This window comes from Anolis carolinensis, chromosome 2 (genome assembly GCF_035594765.1).
Source record: "Anolis carolinensis isolate JA03-04 chromosome 2, rAnoCar3.1.pri, whole genome shotgun sequence".
In the NCBI taxonomy this organism is placed as follows: domain Eukaryota; kingdom Metazoa; phylum Chordata; class Lepidosauria; order Squamata; family Dactyloidae; genus Anolis; species Anolis carolinensis.
Genome location: NC_085842.1, coordinates 184,713,127 through 184,731,176, shown reverse-complemented (window position 1 = coordinate 184,731,176; position 18,050 = coordinate 184,713,127). Strand labels below are relative to the sequence as shown.

At 40.7% G+C, this 18,050-nt stretch overlaps 1 protein-coding gene, 1 long non-coding RNA gene and 2 other non-coding genes across 5 annotated transcripts in view; 1 reads left to right on the top strand and 3 right to left on the bottom strand.

The window, feature by feature from the left end:
• The window catches only part of tex2 (testis expressed 2), a 112,374-nt gene extending 104,201 nt beyond the window's left edge, over positions 1–8,173 (top strand). For both annotated transcript variants that reach the window (XM_008118359.3, XM_008118361.3), the window contains exons 10-12: positions 2,638–2,847; positions 5,113–5,233; positions 6,176–8,173. In XM_008118359.3, the coding sequence (XP_008116566.2) occupies positions 2,638–2,847; positions 5,113–5,233; positions 6,176–6,298 (454 nt within the window). In that variant the 3' untranslated portion in view covers positions 6,299–8,173. The remainder of the gene's footprint in view (positions 1–2,637; positions 2,848–5,112; positions 5,234–6,175) is intronic.
• Positions 8,174–11,413: 3,240 nt separating this feature from the next.
• On the bottom strand, positions 11,414–11,550 carry LOC134297275 (small nucleolar RNA SNORA76). Its single transcript, XR_010004004.1, has one exon. It is a non-coding gene; the product is annotated as a small nucleolar RNA SNORA76 (small nucleolar RNA).
• A 37-nt stretch (positions 11,551–11,587) lies between these two features.
• Positions 11,588–16,016, bottom strand: LOC134296404 (uncharacterized). The gene is made up of 2 exons (XR_010003137.1): positions 15,814–16,016; positions 11,588–11,715 (listed from the first exon to the last, which is right to left on the bottom strand). It is a non-coding gene; the product is annotated as an uncharacterized LOC134296404 (long non-coding RNA).
• Positions 15,508–15,570, bottom strand: LOC134297257 (small nucleolar RNA SNORD104). The gene has a single exon (XR_010003986.1). It is a non-coding gene; the product is annotated as a small nucleolar RNA SNORD104 (small nucleolar RNA).
• Positions 16,017–18,050: the final 2,034 nt, after the last annotated feature.

Below are 18,050 nucleotides of genomic sequence, written 5' to 3'. Positions count from 1 at the left end.
GCCAACTGTCACACTGCCAGCGCCATCTGGAAAGGAGAAATGTTTGGGCCAAAAGAAAAATCGGTTCCTAATCACTTGTAAACATACAAGGGTTTTTCTTAGTGTTTTGATAATACTACCCATCTGGATGTAGTTGAATACCTACAGTTTTGTTGTTGACAAACAGTGTAGCATCTCCAAAAAAGCAGAATAATTTAGCAAATTGTAACTGATGATTTTTTTTTTTCGTGTCAGGAGCAACCGAAGTTGCTTCTGGAGTGAGATAATTGGCCGTCTGCAAGGATGTTGCCCAGGGGACGCCCGGATGTTTTGATGTTTTATCATCCTTGTGGGAGGCTTCTCTCATGTCCCCGCATGGAGCTGGAGCTGATAGAGGGAGCTCATCTGCACTCTCCCGGGTGGGATTCGAACCTGGCAGCTTTCAGGTCAGCAACCCAACCTTCAAGTTACGAGGCTTTTATCCCCTTGGCCACCGGGGGCTCCAGTAACTGATGATGGGAATATTAAAAAGGGTCTGTCTGTATAGCTGTAGTGCATACAGGGCTAAATTCTGCACTATTCTGCATATAGTTGTGAATGGTCTGTCTCTTCCACCTTGGTGATGTGTTTGATGAAATGATTCCCCTGCATAAATTCAATGGCTACCGCTTTCAGACTTCTCAGATATATAAACTACTAGGTGTTTCTTTTAGAATCATAGAATCAACCACTCCCTTTAACAAGCAAGTATCTTCCAAGTTTTTTGTGTTACCAACTGCTCCAAAACATCTGTAAAAGGCTCCTTTTATTTTATTTTATTGTTTGTTGTTGTTCCAGAAATAGATGTGGTAGTACACAGGTGCTGTGTAAAGGGAGAAGAGAAATGCAAGCAGGCTGATTCTTCTGCACTTTTCCTTTTTTCAAAGCTCTCTTGCCAACAGTATTACTACTTAGACTTTATTAATAGTTTATGAGGCCAGAATTCTTAAAACATTAAGGGAACAGGGAAGGGATACTGAAACTTTTGGATCACACCTGGAACCTCCAGGTAGTTTATAGAAGGACTTCCAAATCTCTATCCTCCCAGAAATAAACTTGAATTCCTTTCAGCTCCTGCCAACATATCCAGCAGCAGTTGATGATGGCAGTAGTAGTCATCAACATCTGGCCTGTATCAGTACAAGTTGAATATCCCTCATCTGAAATGTTTGGGACCAGAAGTGGTCCATATTTCTAATTTTCCCCCATATACTGGAATACATTATAGGTGACTGTTATATAGAATTGTGGAGGTGGCAATAAGGTCTAGCCATCAGGCAAACATTTTTCAAGCTTCCCCACATCCAAGGAAAGGAATGGCAGGGAGGGACATGGCACAGCCAAGTTTCCAGACAAACTTTGCACAAGTAGGGATTGTGATGATGGCTGTTCTGTTACCACCCCCAGTTGAAGTGAGGTCTAGAATAGGCAATGGCAGTAGCGGCAGCCTTGTCCCAGAGGAGATCCCCATGCAAAAAAACAAAACAAAAACAAAACCTTGCCTTCCTCTCCTCTTCTTCCAGCCCTGCTTCCACCACCAAAGCCTAGATCTAGTCGAATACCGTTATGTAGATGAGAACCCAGTATTCACAGTTGTAGTGCTCATGCCCGTTGATTCAGCTGGAGGAAGACATGAGTATCTGGAAAACGTTGGAAACCATGAATTCCCATCATTTCATAGATCCCAGTGTCTTTCTCTAGCTGCACAAATACAATACAGGTTTGTTTGCCTTGTAGACACAGAGATCTATGAAATTGTGGGAATACAGGCCTCTCAACATTTCATAGGCCCTGTGTCTTTCTCCAACTGCTCAGATAGCTAAGTAGTACCTTCAAAAGTTTCTGATTTTGGAGCATTTCAGAATTTCAGAAAAGGGATACTCAACCTGCAATTATTCATAAACAGTCCTAATAATAACCAGGCTTTTTTGCAAAGTTAAGGGTTTTTTGCAAGTTAAGTCCATACGGCAGACCAAAGGACTTTAGGCCTCTATTCTGTTTATTTTCACAGTAATGTAAGAGGGCAGGTGTAAAGGTACACTTCCTATGCAGGCCATTTGTGGAGTTTGTTTCCAAAAGATATCAAATTTTAAAAACACTTGAAAGATGAGTTTTAGGTAGCAGCATGTTGTTGACTAGGAGTAGAACATTATGTACAGATAAAAACTATTAAAACTTATCAAATCGCTTTGGCATAGAACTTAGAAAAGTGCATTTTATGGCAAAGGAATGCATATCCTCAAAATGTTTTTTTTAATTCCTGTAAAAATTGGTTCAGATGGATTTTGTATGTATTGGAAACAAGCTCCAGATTCGGCCCTTCATGTTTTTAATAGCAACTATTACCATCACTTACCCTTAGCTGTGTTTGATGGGTAAAACAAAAATATGTGGAAAGCACTTTTGCTGTGCTGTGTTTAGGCAGATGGTCCTTTCTGCTCTTGTTCAGGAATGCCATGAATCCTTGCCACTTATGGCCTTATGGCAGCAGAGTGGCCAGCCATGGCCTCCAGTTTTTCATAGCTATTGCTGCAGAATAGTACAAAACATAAAGAACCCTTATCTTGCTGAGATTACTCTAAATTGACATTGAAGTCTTCCTTATTTTCTTTCTCCAAGGTACGTGGGAGGACATCGAACTAGCAAAATCATGAGGTTCGTGGATAAAATTACCAAGTCAAAATATTTCCAGAAAGCAACTGAGACCGAATTCATCAAGAAAAAGATTGAAGAGGTCTCCAACACCCCACTGCTGCTGACTGTTGAGGTACAGGAATGTAAAGGAACCCTAGCAGTAAACATTCCACCACCACCTACTGATAGAATATGGTAGGTATCGAAAAGAAAATGTATCCTTCCTCTGATTTCAAAGCTGTCATCCTTGAGAGCTGTAACATTTTGTCATTTGTTTTTTTGAAACTGTCATGAGCTTGATTTATTATTTGTGTGCATTCTGTGAATGATTTAACTGTAAAATATTTTTAAAACATACAAATATAGGTTGTACTGTCTGTGGGATTTCACAATTCATTCCTGACAACATGTGTCCCTTAAGCCTAATATTCATTTGGTGGAAGTTCAGTATACCACTTCAGACTACAGCTAAGGCTTTAAGATAAAGGTAAAGGTTTTCCCCTGACATTAAGTCCAACTATGGTGGTTGGTGCTCATCTCCAAGCCGAAGAGCTGGCGTTGCCCATAGATACCTCCAAGCTCATGTGGCTGGCATGATTGCATGGAGCACCGTTCAGACAGCTAAGGCTTTACATGGCTGAATTGTGACAGTGTCTTAAGTCCAAAATGTTCATCTTTATTAAATGTCTTATGTTGTAGACCTGTGGGATCTTAAAAATGGGCCAGAACTATTTAATGGAGCCAGAAAACTGACTAAAGCTTCTAAAACCCTTCTAAAAGAATATTCTTTTTTTTCTGTTTAAAATATTGTGAAGCAGCTTTGTCATTTAGGACAGTAGATTGGTTGCAGAGGATGCTTATATGGGGGAGAACAAATGCTGGTCTTAATATTTCTAGATGTTGAAAGTAGATCAAAAGCAAAAGTATGCCTCTGGAGCTTATTGGCAGTCAGAGGGAAAGATACAAAGGAAATTACGGGTCAGCCTAAATCCACTTGCTATGGTATGAGATCCGCAGCACAGCAGGACTTTCTTTATTGGAAAATAACTGCACCCAGTCTCTGGGCACATATCCTTTTGGCAAGCATGAATCTCCATGAATATGTGGAGACTACTTTTTGATAACCACTAGTCAAGAAAAGCATGACCTTGTTAGAAGTCAGATCTTGGAACAAGTGATATTCACAAGCATTCATGTAATGTCACACAGGTAACTCGGCTGTTAAAATGAAGAACCATGTCTTTGAAATGCCAAGGAAAAAGACATGCCACTACAATATATTTGGTTAGCAGAGGATGGTTGTTTCTTTGTAACTGTAATTGCCCAAAACATATATACTCTCTTTAAAAACCTTTTTAGTTTAAAATACACTCAGACATAAAACAAAGTCTTCTTTGAAAAATAATGTATCTTGTTTACTCGCCAACATCTTGTATAAATTCACCATACAAGCACATTTCTTATTGAAGTTCAGTTACAGATAGGATATAGCTTATCTGTGTTGAGTATACAGGGTATCATTCTTAATCAATACTCCATAGCCTTTAAGTATACTTGTACTCACTAAAGTCCATAAGCATACTTCTCTATTGAAGTTTCTAAAGCAAACTTCTCTCCTTAAGTCCAAACAGCAACCTGCTTTTATTGAAGACCATAAGTGAAGCAAATACATTTCTGATAAAAGTCAGAGATAATAGAGATAAGTTGATTTTTCCCCAATTCAAGCTCATGAACCCCCTGATGTATTTGCACAGACCCCTAAGGAGACTGTGGACCCCTGGTTAAGAACTCCTGCTCTAGAATGAGTTTGAAATCAAACACATTTATTTGTATTGGTAAACTATCTGGATTAAAGTATGCGAAGCCTTACTAAAGGCACCAGATTTTTTCTTATATGAAGTTAAGCAGGTACAGTCCTAGATAGGACTTAGATGGAAGAATGTAAATCAGGCATCCTCAAGCTGTAGCCCTTCAACTATTTGGGCCTCTAACTTGCAGCGTTTCTGACCATTGAAAAAGCTGGTGAGGGCCAGAGTTTGAAGATGCCTGCCATAAATGCAAACTGGTGCTGAAGGATCTGGCAAAACTAGATCTAAACATTCCTTGCCCAAGAAAACCCCATGAAATGTATGTGATCCCCATAAGTCAACAGGCAGTTTGAAGGTGTACAGACACATACACATATCTGCACTCTCAAAACTGGAAACAAATATTTTATGTAGTTTAGAACAGCTCTTTTCTCATACATACATACTGTAGAGACTGTTCATCACTGATATATTGTGAAATCCCTGCTTAGGCACAGAATAGTTAATGAAGAAGCCATGTGTGTCAGCCTTTCTGATTCGAAAAAGAAGTGGCTGAAGAAAAATATGTACTCTCTTGAGTGAATTTGGGAAAGAGCAGGATACAGCTCTGATTAGTAAGGTAATATAATCATTCATTATATCTTCTTTTTAGGTACGGTTTCAGAAAACCACCTTATTTAGAGCTAAAAGCTCGACCAAAGCTTGGTGAAAGAGAAGTGACTTTAGTTCATGTGACAGAGTGGATAGAAAAAAAATTGGAACAAGAATTCCAGGTATGTTTCTTCAGAGCTTTTTTTCATTCTGCCTTTCTCAGAAGTATTGCCTTCCCTTTTAACTTTTTCCACATTTTGTTATTTTGCAACTTGAGACAGGAATAGATTTAACTGGCATTGCTGTCACTTTATGCATACAGTATACTGAACACTGGGATGTTGCAAAATATTTTTGTGGTGGCACAACCACAAAAGCAAACTGGCATTTGTTATTTAGGTATGCCCTAAGTCATTACTTTGTAAACACACCTTGGGCTGTAGGTCTTCTGGACTCTCAGATTATCTTTAGACAGCTATTAGGAGCTATGTTTTTTTATCTTGATAATTGTTTTAATTTTTATTTCTTCAAAATCCCTAGTCAGTTGGAAGGTGATAAAATACTTTAATTAAATAAAAATAATATAAACAAATATTAGAAAACTGTTCAAGATTAAAATAAGCGATATATAAGAACACATTTCAGAGATTGCATATTGACTTTATGCCTGCTCAAATGATCTTGCAGTGCTTCTCTAAGATACTGTTTCTGCCTTAGTGGTACTCAAATATCTTGTGTTCCCAGATTTGGTGAACAGAAGCTTGCTTTATTTCAATTTCCATTGGTAAGGTATAATCAGACACACAGAGGTATTGTGTGTTGAATGTGCTGTGACTTTTTTTCAGGCAGAAAGCTTATTTCTGCCCAGAAGTGAATGAATGGGCATATTGAATTATTGGGCATTTTAATACAATGTAATAGATGTCTTCTTAGAGTTTGATCTCTAATAGGTTCATTTATAGAAATACTCCATGGAGCAATTCTGTCCAAAGATTAAATGGTGCTGTCATCTTCACGAAGGGTTTTATTTTGAGATTTAAATTTTTTCGTCAGTTAATTCAAGGAGCAGCATACTTGATTATGGTTTTTTGTATTGTGCTCTAATACATTTTTACATCTTTCAGAAAATCTTTGTCATGCCAAACATGGACGATGTCTATATTCCCCTGATGCACTCAGCCATGGATACACGCTCATCTGTGTGCCCTCTTAAAGAGTCTGACACAGATGCTATTGATCAGCCATGAAATGTGAAGACTGCAGTTTACAGTATTAACAAGTTTTGTTTTTATCGTTTTTAAAACAAAACTGTCTGGATATAGATATATATATATATTGTCTCTGTGCCATGTTTTGTTTTGATTTTTGAAGAGGATTGCTTAATGCCAATTGTTGCTCAGTTGTCCAGGTATCGCTCCTATGTACTTGAGTCATTTGAGCATTAATTCAATCTCTAAACTGGTCTGTATCTTTGCAGTTGCTGCTGCCGTTGGGCTTTCCACTTAGCAGCTAATGTGTAATATTTTGCAGTAAAGAGTTAAGGAAGCTTCCACCAGTTGCAAATTGATCCAGGAGCTTTGACACCTATGGTGTTGTTGGTTGGCACGTGACATTGGCAATGCACCTAGGCATGTATCACACAGCCACATGAAACCTGTCCCCTGCCAAGGAACAAATCCGTGTAACTGGAAGGCCTCTTTCCCAACCCTTCTCTCTCAGGCAGTTGGAGGTGGAAAATGAACTTTCCTGTTCCTTCACTTCTGCAGTCCGATAGCTTGTGTCAAGCAATTTCAGAAAAGTTTTCCAGAGTTAAGAATGTAAAATGGATGTACAGAAGAGAATTGTGGATCACTTCATGTGAATTATGCATAGTAACTTATTTTTTCATATGAAATTGTGTTTTTTTGGAAACAAGTAGCCATATAACACACAAACACACATAATTGGTTGGAGGGATTCTGCAGAGCATGGAAGCAAATTCTTTTGGGGAGTTTTAGTTCCCAGAATTTAACATTTCCATCTCTGAGTAAAGGAGATGAAAAATGAGGCAAAGCCATGAAGACCAAACCATAGCCAGCCTTTTCTTTAGTAAGATACAATCGCTGTGGCTTATGATTTCACAATGAATGTTAAGACATGAACACACATGGAAATGTCTAACGCTGTGTGTGTGCATGCATACATGTGTGCGCTAGAAATTATTAGTCTAGAAAAATTGATTCATTTAACTTGACTAAATGGTTGCTTTTCTTCTTGCATTCACTCTTTGTCGATAAGAGAGTGAAGCCACTCCTTTTGGCCATCTTTTTAAAGAGGTGCTGATATTGACTGTGACTAGTTTGTCATCTTTTAATCTGTGTGCACCTCTTATTTGGTCTTTGTATGGAAAGTAGAAGCTCAACAGAACTCCAAAGCACTACTAATAATTATGGCAAACACTCCAGAGAAACTGCCTTGCTGTTACTTTTCTGTATGGACAGTTCAGCTAAACATGCACATTAGATCAGTAACTCTTTGAACACTACATATACAACGATCAACACCAGTTATGAGTGTTTCTTGATACTCAATATTGCCAACTTATGTCAAGAGAATGTTCATTTAGTTTACAAGCAGGTGAGCAATCACGTTCACCCATCTAATAGCGTACTGCTTTTAAGTGATTTTTAAACCTTTTTTGTACATTGCGTTCAGTTACTGTGTGTAAAACTTCTCATGATTTGCCATCTCTAATTGGAGCAAATTCAAGGTTTTTTTAAAAAACAAAAAATGCACCTTGCCTGAAATACCTTTAAAGAAAATTAACATATTAATATATTTAATTATTCTATTATTTGGACACCTATTTTTGTTATCTCTGACTTCTGCAACCATTCCATTTTGTGTGCTGCCCCAGCTCTTGTTCTATGAAAACATCTGCCTCTTCCCGAAGTCTGCATGTCTTGTTCACGGTCCTTTTTTCATGTGCAATAACAATGAAAGTCTAAAGACTAGATGCACTAATGTGTATAAGGAGTTCTTCAGATCTGACACAAGTGGTTTCATTGCACTTCATAGACTATGTGGGTTATTACAATGGGCTTGCTTTTTCTGAATAAATTTATCCCATGTCAAACCTGTCATTTCTGAAGTCTTTTCTGAGCTCTTTTCTGAAGTTTTAAAAGTTGGCTGACATTGTATGGGGATCTAGTCCCAAGAACTTTTGGGAACGCACAAGTGTATCACTGACCATTATCATTTTATTGGCCATCTTGAAACCTTTTCGGCCCTGCATTGTCATTGGGGGTGGGCATTAAAGCCATCTTCCCCTCCTTCATAACACCAGCTTTCAAGTGGGTTCCACATTTTACCCATTCTTGAAATCTAAGAAAACTAGTTTATCCAAGACCCTTATTCATTCAAAACATTGGAGCCTCCGGTGGCCTACGGGATAAAAGCCTTGTGACTTGAAGGTTGGGTTGCTGACCTGAAGGCTGCCAGGTTCGAATCCCACCTGGGGAGAGCGCGGATGAGCTCTCTCTATCAGCTCCAGCTCCATGTGGGGACATGAGAGAAGCCTCCCACAAGGATGGTAAAACATCAAAAACATCCGGGTGTCCCCTGGGCAACATCCTTGCAGACGGCCAATTCTCTCACTCCAGAAGCAACTCAGGTTGCTCCTGACACGGAAAAAAAAATTCAAAATATTCAAGTTCTTTACACTTGCTCAGCAAGTCGCTGGCCCAAGAAAACCAGTAATGCAGATTGGTCAAATGCATACCTGGCACCAGCTTTGGGGACTAGAACAGTTGGGACTTTAATCAAAACAGAATCATAGAATAATTGGAAGAGTTCACATCTAATCCAACTCCCTGCCATGCAGGAAAAGCACAATCAGAATAAGGCCCATTCCAGTTGCGCCCAAATATTTTAATTGGAATTTTTAAATAGCTGAACCCTTTGAAAACTATACCTGCACGATAGAATCAATATAGTGACACCATGTTGTTTGCCATGGCTCAACACAATGGAATCATGGGAACTGATCACCTTGTCTGTCTCCTGAGAAATCTGTATAAAGACTAAGTAGCCACAGTAAAAACAGACCAGGGAACAGACTGGTTCAAGATCGGGAAAAAGAATACCGCAGGGCTGTATACTTTCACCCTACCTATTCAACTTGTACATAGAACACATCATACGACGTGCGGGGCTTGATGAATCCAAGGCAGGAGTTAAAATTGCTTGAAGAAACATCTAACAACCTTAGATATGCAAATGATACCACTCTGGTGGCTGAAAGTGAGGAGCTGAATCACCAAAGTGAAAGAAGAAAGTGGAAAAGCTGGGTTGCAGTTTAAACATCAAGAAAACCAAGATTATGGCAACTAGACTGCTTGATAACTGGCAAAAAAACATGTAGTGATATATTTCTAGGCGCGAAGATCAATGCAGATGCAGACTGCTGCCAGGAAATCAGAAGATGCTTACTTCTTGGGAGGAGAGCAATGGCAAACCTCGATAAAATAGTGAAAAGCAGTCATCACATTGGCAACAAAGGTCCGCATAGTGAAAGCAGTAGTAACCTATGGATGTGAGAGCTGGACCTTAAGAAAGGCTGAGGGAAGGAAGTTAGATGCTTTTGAACTTTGGTGCTGGAGGAAAATCCTGAGTGCCTTGGACCACAAGATCCAACCAGTCCATCTTCCTGGAAATAATGCCTGACTGCTCACTGGAGGGAAGGATATTAGAGGCAAAGATGAAGTATTTTGCTTGGAAAAGATCACGATGCTGGGGAAAATGGAAGAAAAAAGGAAGAGAGGCGGACCAAGGACTGGATGGATGGTATCTTTAAAGTGACTGGCTTGACCATGAAGAAACTGGGGGCAGCGATGGCCAACAGGGAGCTCTGGCGTGGACTGGTCCATGAGGTCACGAAGTCGGAAGACTGAACAAATAAAGATCACTGTGCCTGGAACCCTGGTTTCAGCAGTGGCCAGGGAGCTTTTGCACAATTAAAACTTGGTTCACCACTTGCGTCGGTACCTTGGGAAGCCAAGACTTGGCCATGGCGATCCACGCTCTGGTTACATCCCAATTAGATTACTGCAACACACTCTGTGGGCTGCCTTTAAAGACTGTTCAGAAGCTTCAATTTATCCAACAGGCAGCAGCCAGATTGCTCACCTGAGTGGCTTACAGGGAGCATAGAACTCCCATTGCACCAGCTCCACTGGCTGCCAGTCTGCTACCAAGCACAATTAGAAGTGCTGGCTTTAGCTTATAAAGCAACTCCGGTTGCTCCTGACACGGGAAAAAAAAAGCTTATAAAGCCCTAAACAGTTCTGGCCCAGGTTACCTGTCCTAATGTTTCTCCCTATGAACCATCTCGGAGATTAAGAATGTCTAGGGAGGCCCTGCTCAGTCCTTTTCTTTGCAGGCATTAGTGGGAACATGACAGTGGCCTTCTCAGTTGTAGCCTCTCACCTATGGAACTCTCTCCCGTGACATTTCATCAGCCCCCTCCCTCCTAACCTTTAGAAGGCAAAAACCTGGCTTTGGGATCAGGTTTTTTGTGAATAGGGCAGTGCAATGACAGATCTGGAATATATGGAATGACTACAGAAATGCCTGGACTATGACTTTGGATGTGATTCCTTATGTAACATTTTAAATGTTGTGATTTCAATCTAATATCTGAATTGGGTAAATTTTAATGGCATTGAATAATTATCTCTATGTAAGTGGTCTTGAGTCCCCTTCTGGGTAGAGAAAAGTGGGGCATAGAGTAAATAAATAACTGTAGTTTAATTCACCCTTTAGTCTACTATGCCAGCGTGCTGGTGCTTTACCAAATTAGAACTCCCAAGGTACCATAGGGATGAGCCATGGTATCAACCTGCATTCCAAAGCAGATTATGAAATGTTTAACAAAGGTCCTGAAAAGGACCATTTAAACCCTTTCTGCAAATCAGATGCCCACAAGGTGTTCAGCTATACCTCCCAGGAATGCTGCAGGTGAGAATCATCATTTGTCCTGTCGGGCAATCTGCAATCCTATTTTAAACAACTTTTGAGATTTAGCATTTGCTAAGCATTCAGTTTTTCAATTGAGATTATGTTGTCTTCAACCCCTAAAGAGGGGGAAAATACCTGTAATTTTATTAAAATGCATTCACTTTTCCCTGGCATTGACAGAATTTATGTCCATTAGTCAGACCACATTCATGATTTCTCTGCACCATTTTTTTTTTACTCCGAACTTCACATCCAATCAAACTCTTCGGCTTCTCCAGTTGTTCCCGTAGCCCAAGATGTCCTGAGCCAGGATTTACTACAACTTTCTGTTGATATTTTCTGATTGTAACATTAGACAAAGGATGAAATGTAACTTGCCCTTAAAAATATCACTCAGGTTTCAGCTGAGCAACACCAGTTATAAGCAAGTTCTTTATTTTTGCACTGCAGCGTAACCAATGAGGCCATGGAGGCAGACCATACACCAGTTCAAAGGCAGTGCTTGAAAGCCTAATAAGAAAAGGGTCCACACCAAGGAGGATTATCAAATTTTTATTTATATAGAGTATAGTCCCACACCAGCCTTTTCAAAAGTGCTTTAGCCAACCAGCAAGAGTTGCTTGCAGCGCTTTCCATTCCATGAGATCAAGGCTGAATTTTGCTGGATCTGTAAATGAGTAGAGCAAAATTAACAGTGCTTACAAGGGCACATTTTATTCCTATCTGGCAAGAGCAGCTTTCAAGGACACACACATAGATTTCCCTGTTAATTACCACTGGCTGGATATGAACACAGCTTGGCTCAAAGCAAAATGTTAGCCATTTTAAAGAACGAATAACTACAAAACACAAATGGGCAGAAACAACATAAAAGCCTCAGGGCTTTATAGCAGAGGATGATCTTTGTGCAAGGCAACTGCTTCCACTGAGCACAGACCAAATCCCTCAGAAGTTTAACCAACATAGTTGGGTTTGTCCTTTTAAATCTGACCTTCAAAAGATTAGCAACAGTTCCAATTCTGAGGATGTTTCTACAACAGGACTAAGAACAGTCCTCCCCACTTCAGTGACTCCCTGCCACTAGCTTCATACTTTTTGTCACTAAGATTTCAAATGGGTTCTAATGCTGCCAGCTGCACTTAGCAGCCAGAAGAGGGAAAGATACAAGAGAAACCAGTACACAGAAGGTATCATCTTATTAAAGGGCACTGCTTGTATACTGGAAGAAATAAGGCTTGAGTTTTGTGTATTTCACTATTAAAAATCGGGAAGCAAAAAGACATCCATGTTACTAGAGTAAAAACAACTGTAATGGAGAAAAGAAATGCCATATGTTGGAGACTCAGGCTTCATCTACACCAGTGGTTCTCAACCCAGGTGTTTTAGACTACAACTCCCAGAAATCCCAGCCAGTTTATCAGCTGTTAGAATTTCTGGGAGTTGAAGGCCAAAAGATCTGGGGACCCACAGGTTGAGAACCACTGATTTATACTGCATAATTAATGCAGTTTGGTATTGGTTTAACTGCCATGATTCAATGGTATGGGCACATGGAGTTCAAGTAGTGCATTCTTAAAATTACAGTATATACAAATATGCAACCTCCCTGCAAAGCATAATAGCTTCTTCTGCTAGCTCAGAAATAAAATCATTACATTGTGCAACTCTCAAATTGCGGCCCTCCAATTCCCAAAATTCCTTTCCACTGAACAAGCTGGCTAGTGCTTCTGGGAGTTGGAGGCTTAAACAGCTAAAGGGCTACAGTTTGGCCTGTCTTAAACCAATGGCAAATCATGACTTAGGAGGTTATCACACTACACTATTTAAGTGCTGTTCTTCCACTTTAACTGCTATAGCTACATCCTGTGGAATTTGGGGCTTGTAATTTAGGGGCTCAGATCCATTCCGACTTGCAAAATGGAATAATAATAATTTTATTTTTATATCCTGCCTTCATCTCCCCAAAGGGACTCGGGGCAGCTTACATGGGGAACAAGCCCATATAACAGTTTCCATGGGTGTGACTCAGGCACCTGCTTGTCTAGTTTTGATTGATTCCTTTCCGTTTGTTCAGCTGGAAGACATGGACAAGATCTTAGGAGACGTGAGGCCTACCACATGTGTTCTAGACCTTTACCCTGGTTGATTAGATGAGCCAGAGAGGTTCTGACAGAGTGGATGAAGTTGGTGGTAAATGCCTCTTTAAGAGAAGGAAAAATTCCATCAAGCCTGAAAGAAGCGGCCGTGAGGCTATTGCTAAAAAAAGCCATCACTGGATTCCTCCCAACTGAACAATCATTGACCAGTATCATATCTTCCTTTTCTGGGCAAGGTTCTGGGGCGCATGGCTGCTTTGCAACTCCAGGGATTCTTGGATGTAACAAATTATTTAGATCCCTACCTGTCCAGCTTCAAGCCTGGCCATGGAATGGAAATGGCTTTGATTGCCTTGGTGAATGACCTCAGCAGAGAAGTCAACAGGGGGAGTGTGTCCCTGTTGGTTCTCTTGGATATCTCAGCAGCTTTTGATACGATCAATCATGGTATCCTCCTGGGCCAGCTCGCTGGGTTGGGACTAGGGGGCACTGTTTTGCAATGGCTCCGGTCTTTCCTGGAGGGCCAGTCCCAGAAGGCAGTGCAAGGGGACTTCTGTTCAAACCCCTGGCCTTCGTCCTGTGGGGTTCCTCGGGGGTCTGTTCTATCCCCGATGCTCTTTAACATCTACATGAAGCTGCTGGGTGAGGTCATCCTGAGTTTTGGAGTGTGGTGTCACCTCTACGCAGATGACACTCAACTCTACTACTCTTTTCCACCTAACTCCAAGAAAGGTATTCCTATCCTAAACAAGTGCCTGATCGCAGTAATTGACTGGATGAAGGTGAACAACCTGAAACTCAATCCTGACAAGACAAAGGTCATCCTAGTCAGTCTGAAGGCCAATCAGGGCATAGGGTTACAGCCTGTGTTAGACGGGGTTAAACACCCCCTGAAGACACAGGTTCGCAGCCTGGTTGTTCTCCTAGATTCATCACTGATCCTGGAAGCTCAGGTGTCAGCGGTGGACAGGGGAGCTTTCGCACAATTAAAAACTTGTGCACTAGCACCTTGAGAAGTCAGACATGGCCATGGTGATCCATGCCCTTGTCACATCCAGATTGGATTACTGTATTGCGTTTTATGTAGAGCTGCCTTTGAAGACTGTTCAGAAGCTTCAGCTGGTTCAAAGATCTGCAGTTAGGCTGCTCACTGGGGCGCTGTACAGGGAGCGATCAACCCCCTTGTTACTGCAGCTCCATTGGTTACCAGCTTGCTTCTGGTTGCAATACAAGGTACTGGTTTCAACCTTTAAAGCCCTAAACAATTCAGGCCCCCAACCTGCTCCTCGGCTCTGGAACACCATCCCTAAAGACATCAGAATGGTTCTCTCCCTGCTATCCTTCAGAAGGCAAGTAAAAACCTTTCTCTGGAAAGAAGCTTTTGGTGAAGACAATGGGTAACCTGTTAAATGGTTACTGGATTCAACTATGGCAATGGGATGGAACTGGTTTTTAATATAATTGGTTTTAATATCATTCAGTACAGTTTATCCTTTTTACTATGTATTGTTTTAACTTTTGCGTTCCCAGATTTTTATGCATTTTGTTTTAATATTGTATTATGTTTAAACAGCATCGAATTGCTGCCGAGTGTCAGCCGCTTTGAGTCCCTCAATGAGGGAGAGAGGGTGGGATGTAAGATAAGTAAGTAAATAAATTTCAAATGCTCAGAGTTTCTGGGCCTCAGTAAACTACAAATCCTAGAATCCTGGGGACAGCCTTAGCAGTTAAAGTGTAACAACCACACTTTAACAGTGTATTGTGATAGTCTTCTAAAATATATTGTTTCCAGCAGGTGTGATTAAACGTCTGACAAACATATTCAGGTCTAAAGTTAATGAAAGAACATTTTAGAGATGCTAAAAAGTCTTCCATGCTATGGAACCATGGAAACTGTAGTCTGATTAATAGTGCTGGTGTCTCGCCCAACTACAACTCCTATGGGTTGCTGTGTGTTTTCCAGGCTGTATGGTCGTGTTTCAGAAGCATTTCCTCCTGACGTTTCACTCACATCTATGGCAGGCATCCTCAGGGGTTATGAGGTCTGTTGGAAACTAAGCAAGTGGGGTTTATATATCTGTGGAATGTCCAGGGTGGGAGAAAGAACTCTTGTCTGCTTGAGGCAAGTGTGAATGGTGCAACTGGCCACCTTGGTTAACATTAAATGACCTTGCAGCTTCAAAGTCTGGCTGCTTCCTGTCTGGGGGAATCTCAGGCCAATTGCACCAGTGATTCCGGCCATGAAAGCCTTCGACAACACACTGAACGACTCCTATGACTGCATAGCAATAAGCCATGGTTAAAGTGATGCCAAAGTGAACCAATTCCAGAGTGCAGATTCACCCTCAATTTCAATGCTGGAGGCTCAGATCCAATGTCTCCTCATCCGCATCAGCAGTCTAACACGCTGAGAGAATCATCACCGCAACCAGCAGCAGGTCTCCAACTCCCTCAGGCCCAGCCATTCTGGCGGATGGGCGAAAATGGCGGCCTTTGTAGGCCACAAATACTTGGGAAGAACTCTATGTCTCCTCAAACTCGAACGGCCTGTCTTTCCGCTCCCCCCCCCCCCCCCCCCCCCCGGATGCCTTTCCTGCTCTACGTCAGGAAAGTTAGCTTCCCTCCATTACTTTTACAAAGCCCATAACAAGATAGCAAAACAACCTTACCCAGCAGCGTCCGGCGAAAAGACCGAGGAGCTAGGCTGCATGTATCTTTATAGACCATCCTGACGTAACAGGCTCCGCCCACTTTCGCCAGCAGCCAATCGGCGTTGTGCTGCGCCATCAGGCGATTATTTCGTCACCTCGCGGAAATTCGAGTGTCTAATGCGCAAAGCAGTTTTGACTTCCGGTAATGCGCACTGCCATTTGTTAAAGCGAGGGAGGAGTCAAAGCTTTTTTGCAGGGTGAAGTTGATAAGATGCGTTGTGTTCAGTAGGATTGCGCTGTAAATCATGAACCCAGCGGAGAAGGATACAAACAAGCTAAGGGTGCCATCTCCACTGTAGAATGAATGCATTTTAGAACTGCTTTAATTGCCATGACTCCATGCTATGGAATCCTGGGATTTGCAGTTTGATGAGGCACCAGTCCCCCTTTTATTGTCAGAGAAGACTAAAGTCTTTGTAGAACTACAGATCCCGCAATCCCATAGCATTGAGTCATCACTTTTTGTTTTGTTTTGACTCACATTTTATATATATTTATTTAACCCATTCATTTACTTTATTCAGGGTGTTTTATTTATCTTAACACTTTAGTATGGTTTTTATTGACTTGTCTTTTTTTTTAACTGATTTCAATTCATTGTTGTAATTTTTTTCATTGTAAACGTTTTTAATTGAATGCTGCATATACTTTATAAATACTTTATAAATACAGTAGAGTCTCAGTTAGCCAACATAAACGTGCCAGCAGAACGTTGGATAAGTGAATATGTTAGATAATAAGGAGAGATTAAGGAGAAGCCTATTAAACATCAAATGAGGTATGAGTTTGCAAATTAAGCACCAAAACATCATGTTATACAACAAATATGACAGAAAAAGTAGTTCAATATGCAGTAATGCTACGCAGTAATTACTGTATTTATGAATTTAGCACCAAAATATCATAATATATTGAAAACATTGACTACAAAATGCGTTGGATAATCCAGAACGTTGGATAAGCGAATGTTGGATAAGTGAGACTCTACTGTATATTGTATTTGTAAACAATTATTAGCATTCTACGGCTAAGGCCTGTTGGGATGCATTAGGTGGCTTTTAACTTTTAACTGTGAATTTATTTTAATGGTTTTTAACCAGGAATCTTTTGATACTGTTTTATATTTAATCCTGTTTTAATGTCTGTATATATGTATATCTTAAATTGTTATGCTGATGCTTTTATGTTAAGCCACTTTGTGTCCCCATCGGAGGAGATAAAACAAGGTATAAATAAATATTATAATAATAATAATACACAGTCAAATTAATTCAGCTCGATACAACTTGCACTTTGAATATATTTTGATGGATTTTAACTGTGAATTTTTTTAGTGCCATTTGTGTTTAATTCTGTTTTTATGTTTGTTTTCATATTTCATGTTAGTATATTTTAAACTATTAAGGTAAAGGCTTTCCCCTGACGTTAAGTCCAGTCGTGACCGACTCTGGGGGTTGGTGCTCATCTCCATTTCTAAGCCGAAGAGCCAGCATTGTCCATACACATCTCCAAGGTCATGTGGCTGGCATGACTGCAAGGAGCGTCGTTACCTTCCTATTTATCTACTCACATTTGCATGTTTTCAAACTGCTACATTGGCAGGAGCTGGGGCTAACAGCGGGCGCTCATTCCGCTCCTGGGAATTGAACCTGGGACCTTTCGGTCTGCAAGTTCAGCAGCTCAGCACTTTAACACACTTTAACACACTGCGCCGCCACCACTATACTAATACTTTATGTCAAGCTGCTTTGGGTCCCCTTTGGGGAGATAAAGCAAGGTACAAATAAATACCATAATAATAATAATAATAATAATAACAAAGTTCTGGAACACAACACACCAGATATCACAGTTGTGGAAAAGAAAAAGGTTTGGGCCATCCCAGGTGACAGTCGCATTGACGAAAAACAACAGGAAAAACTCAGCTGCTATCAGGACCTCAAGATGGAACTTCAAAGGCTCTGGCATAAACCAGTACAAGTGGTCCCGGTGGTGATCAGCACATTGGGTGCCGTGCCAAAAGATCTCAGCCAGCATTTGGAAACAATAGACATTGACAAAATTACGATCTGCCAACTGCAAAAGGCCACCCTACTGGGATCTGCACGCATCATCCGAAAATATATCACACAGTCCTAAACACTTGGGAAGTGTTCGACTTGTGATTTTATGATACGAAATCCAGCATATCTATC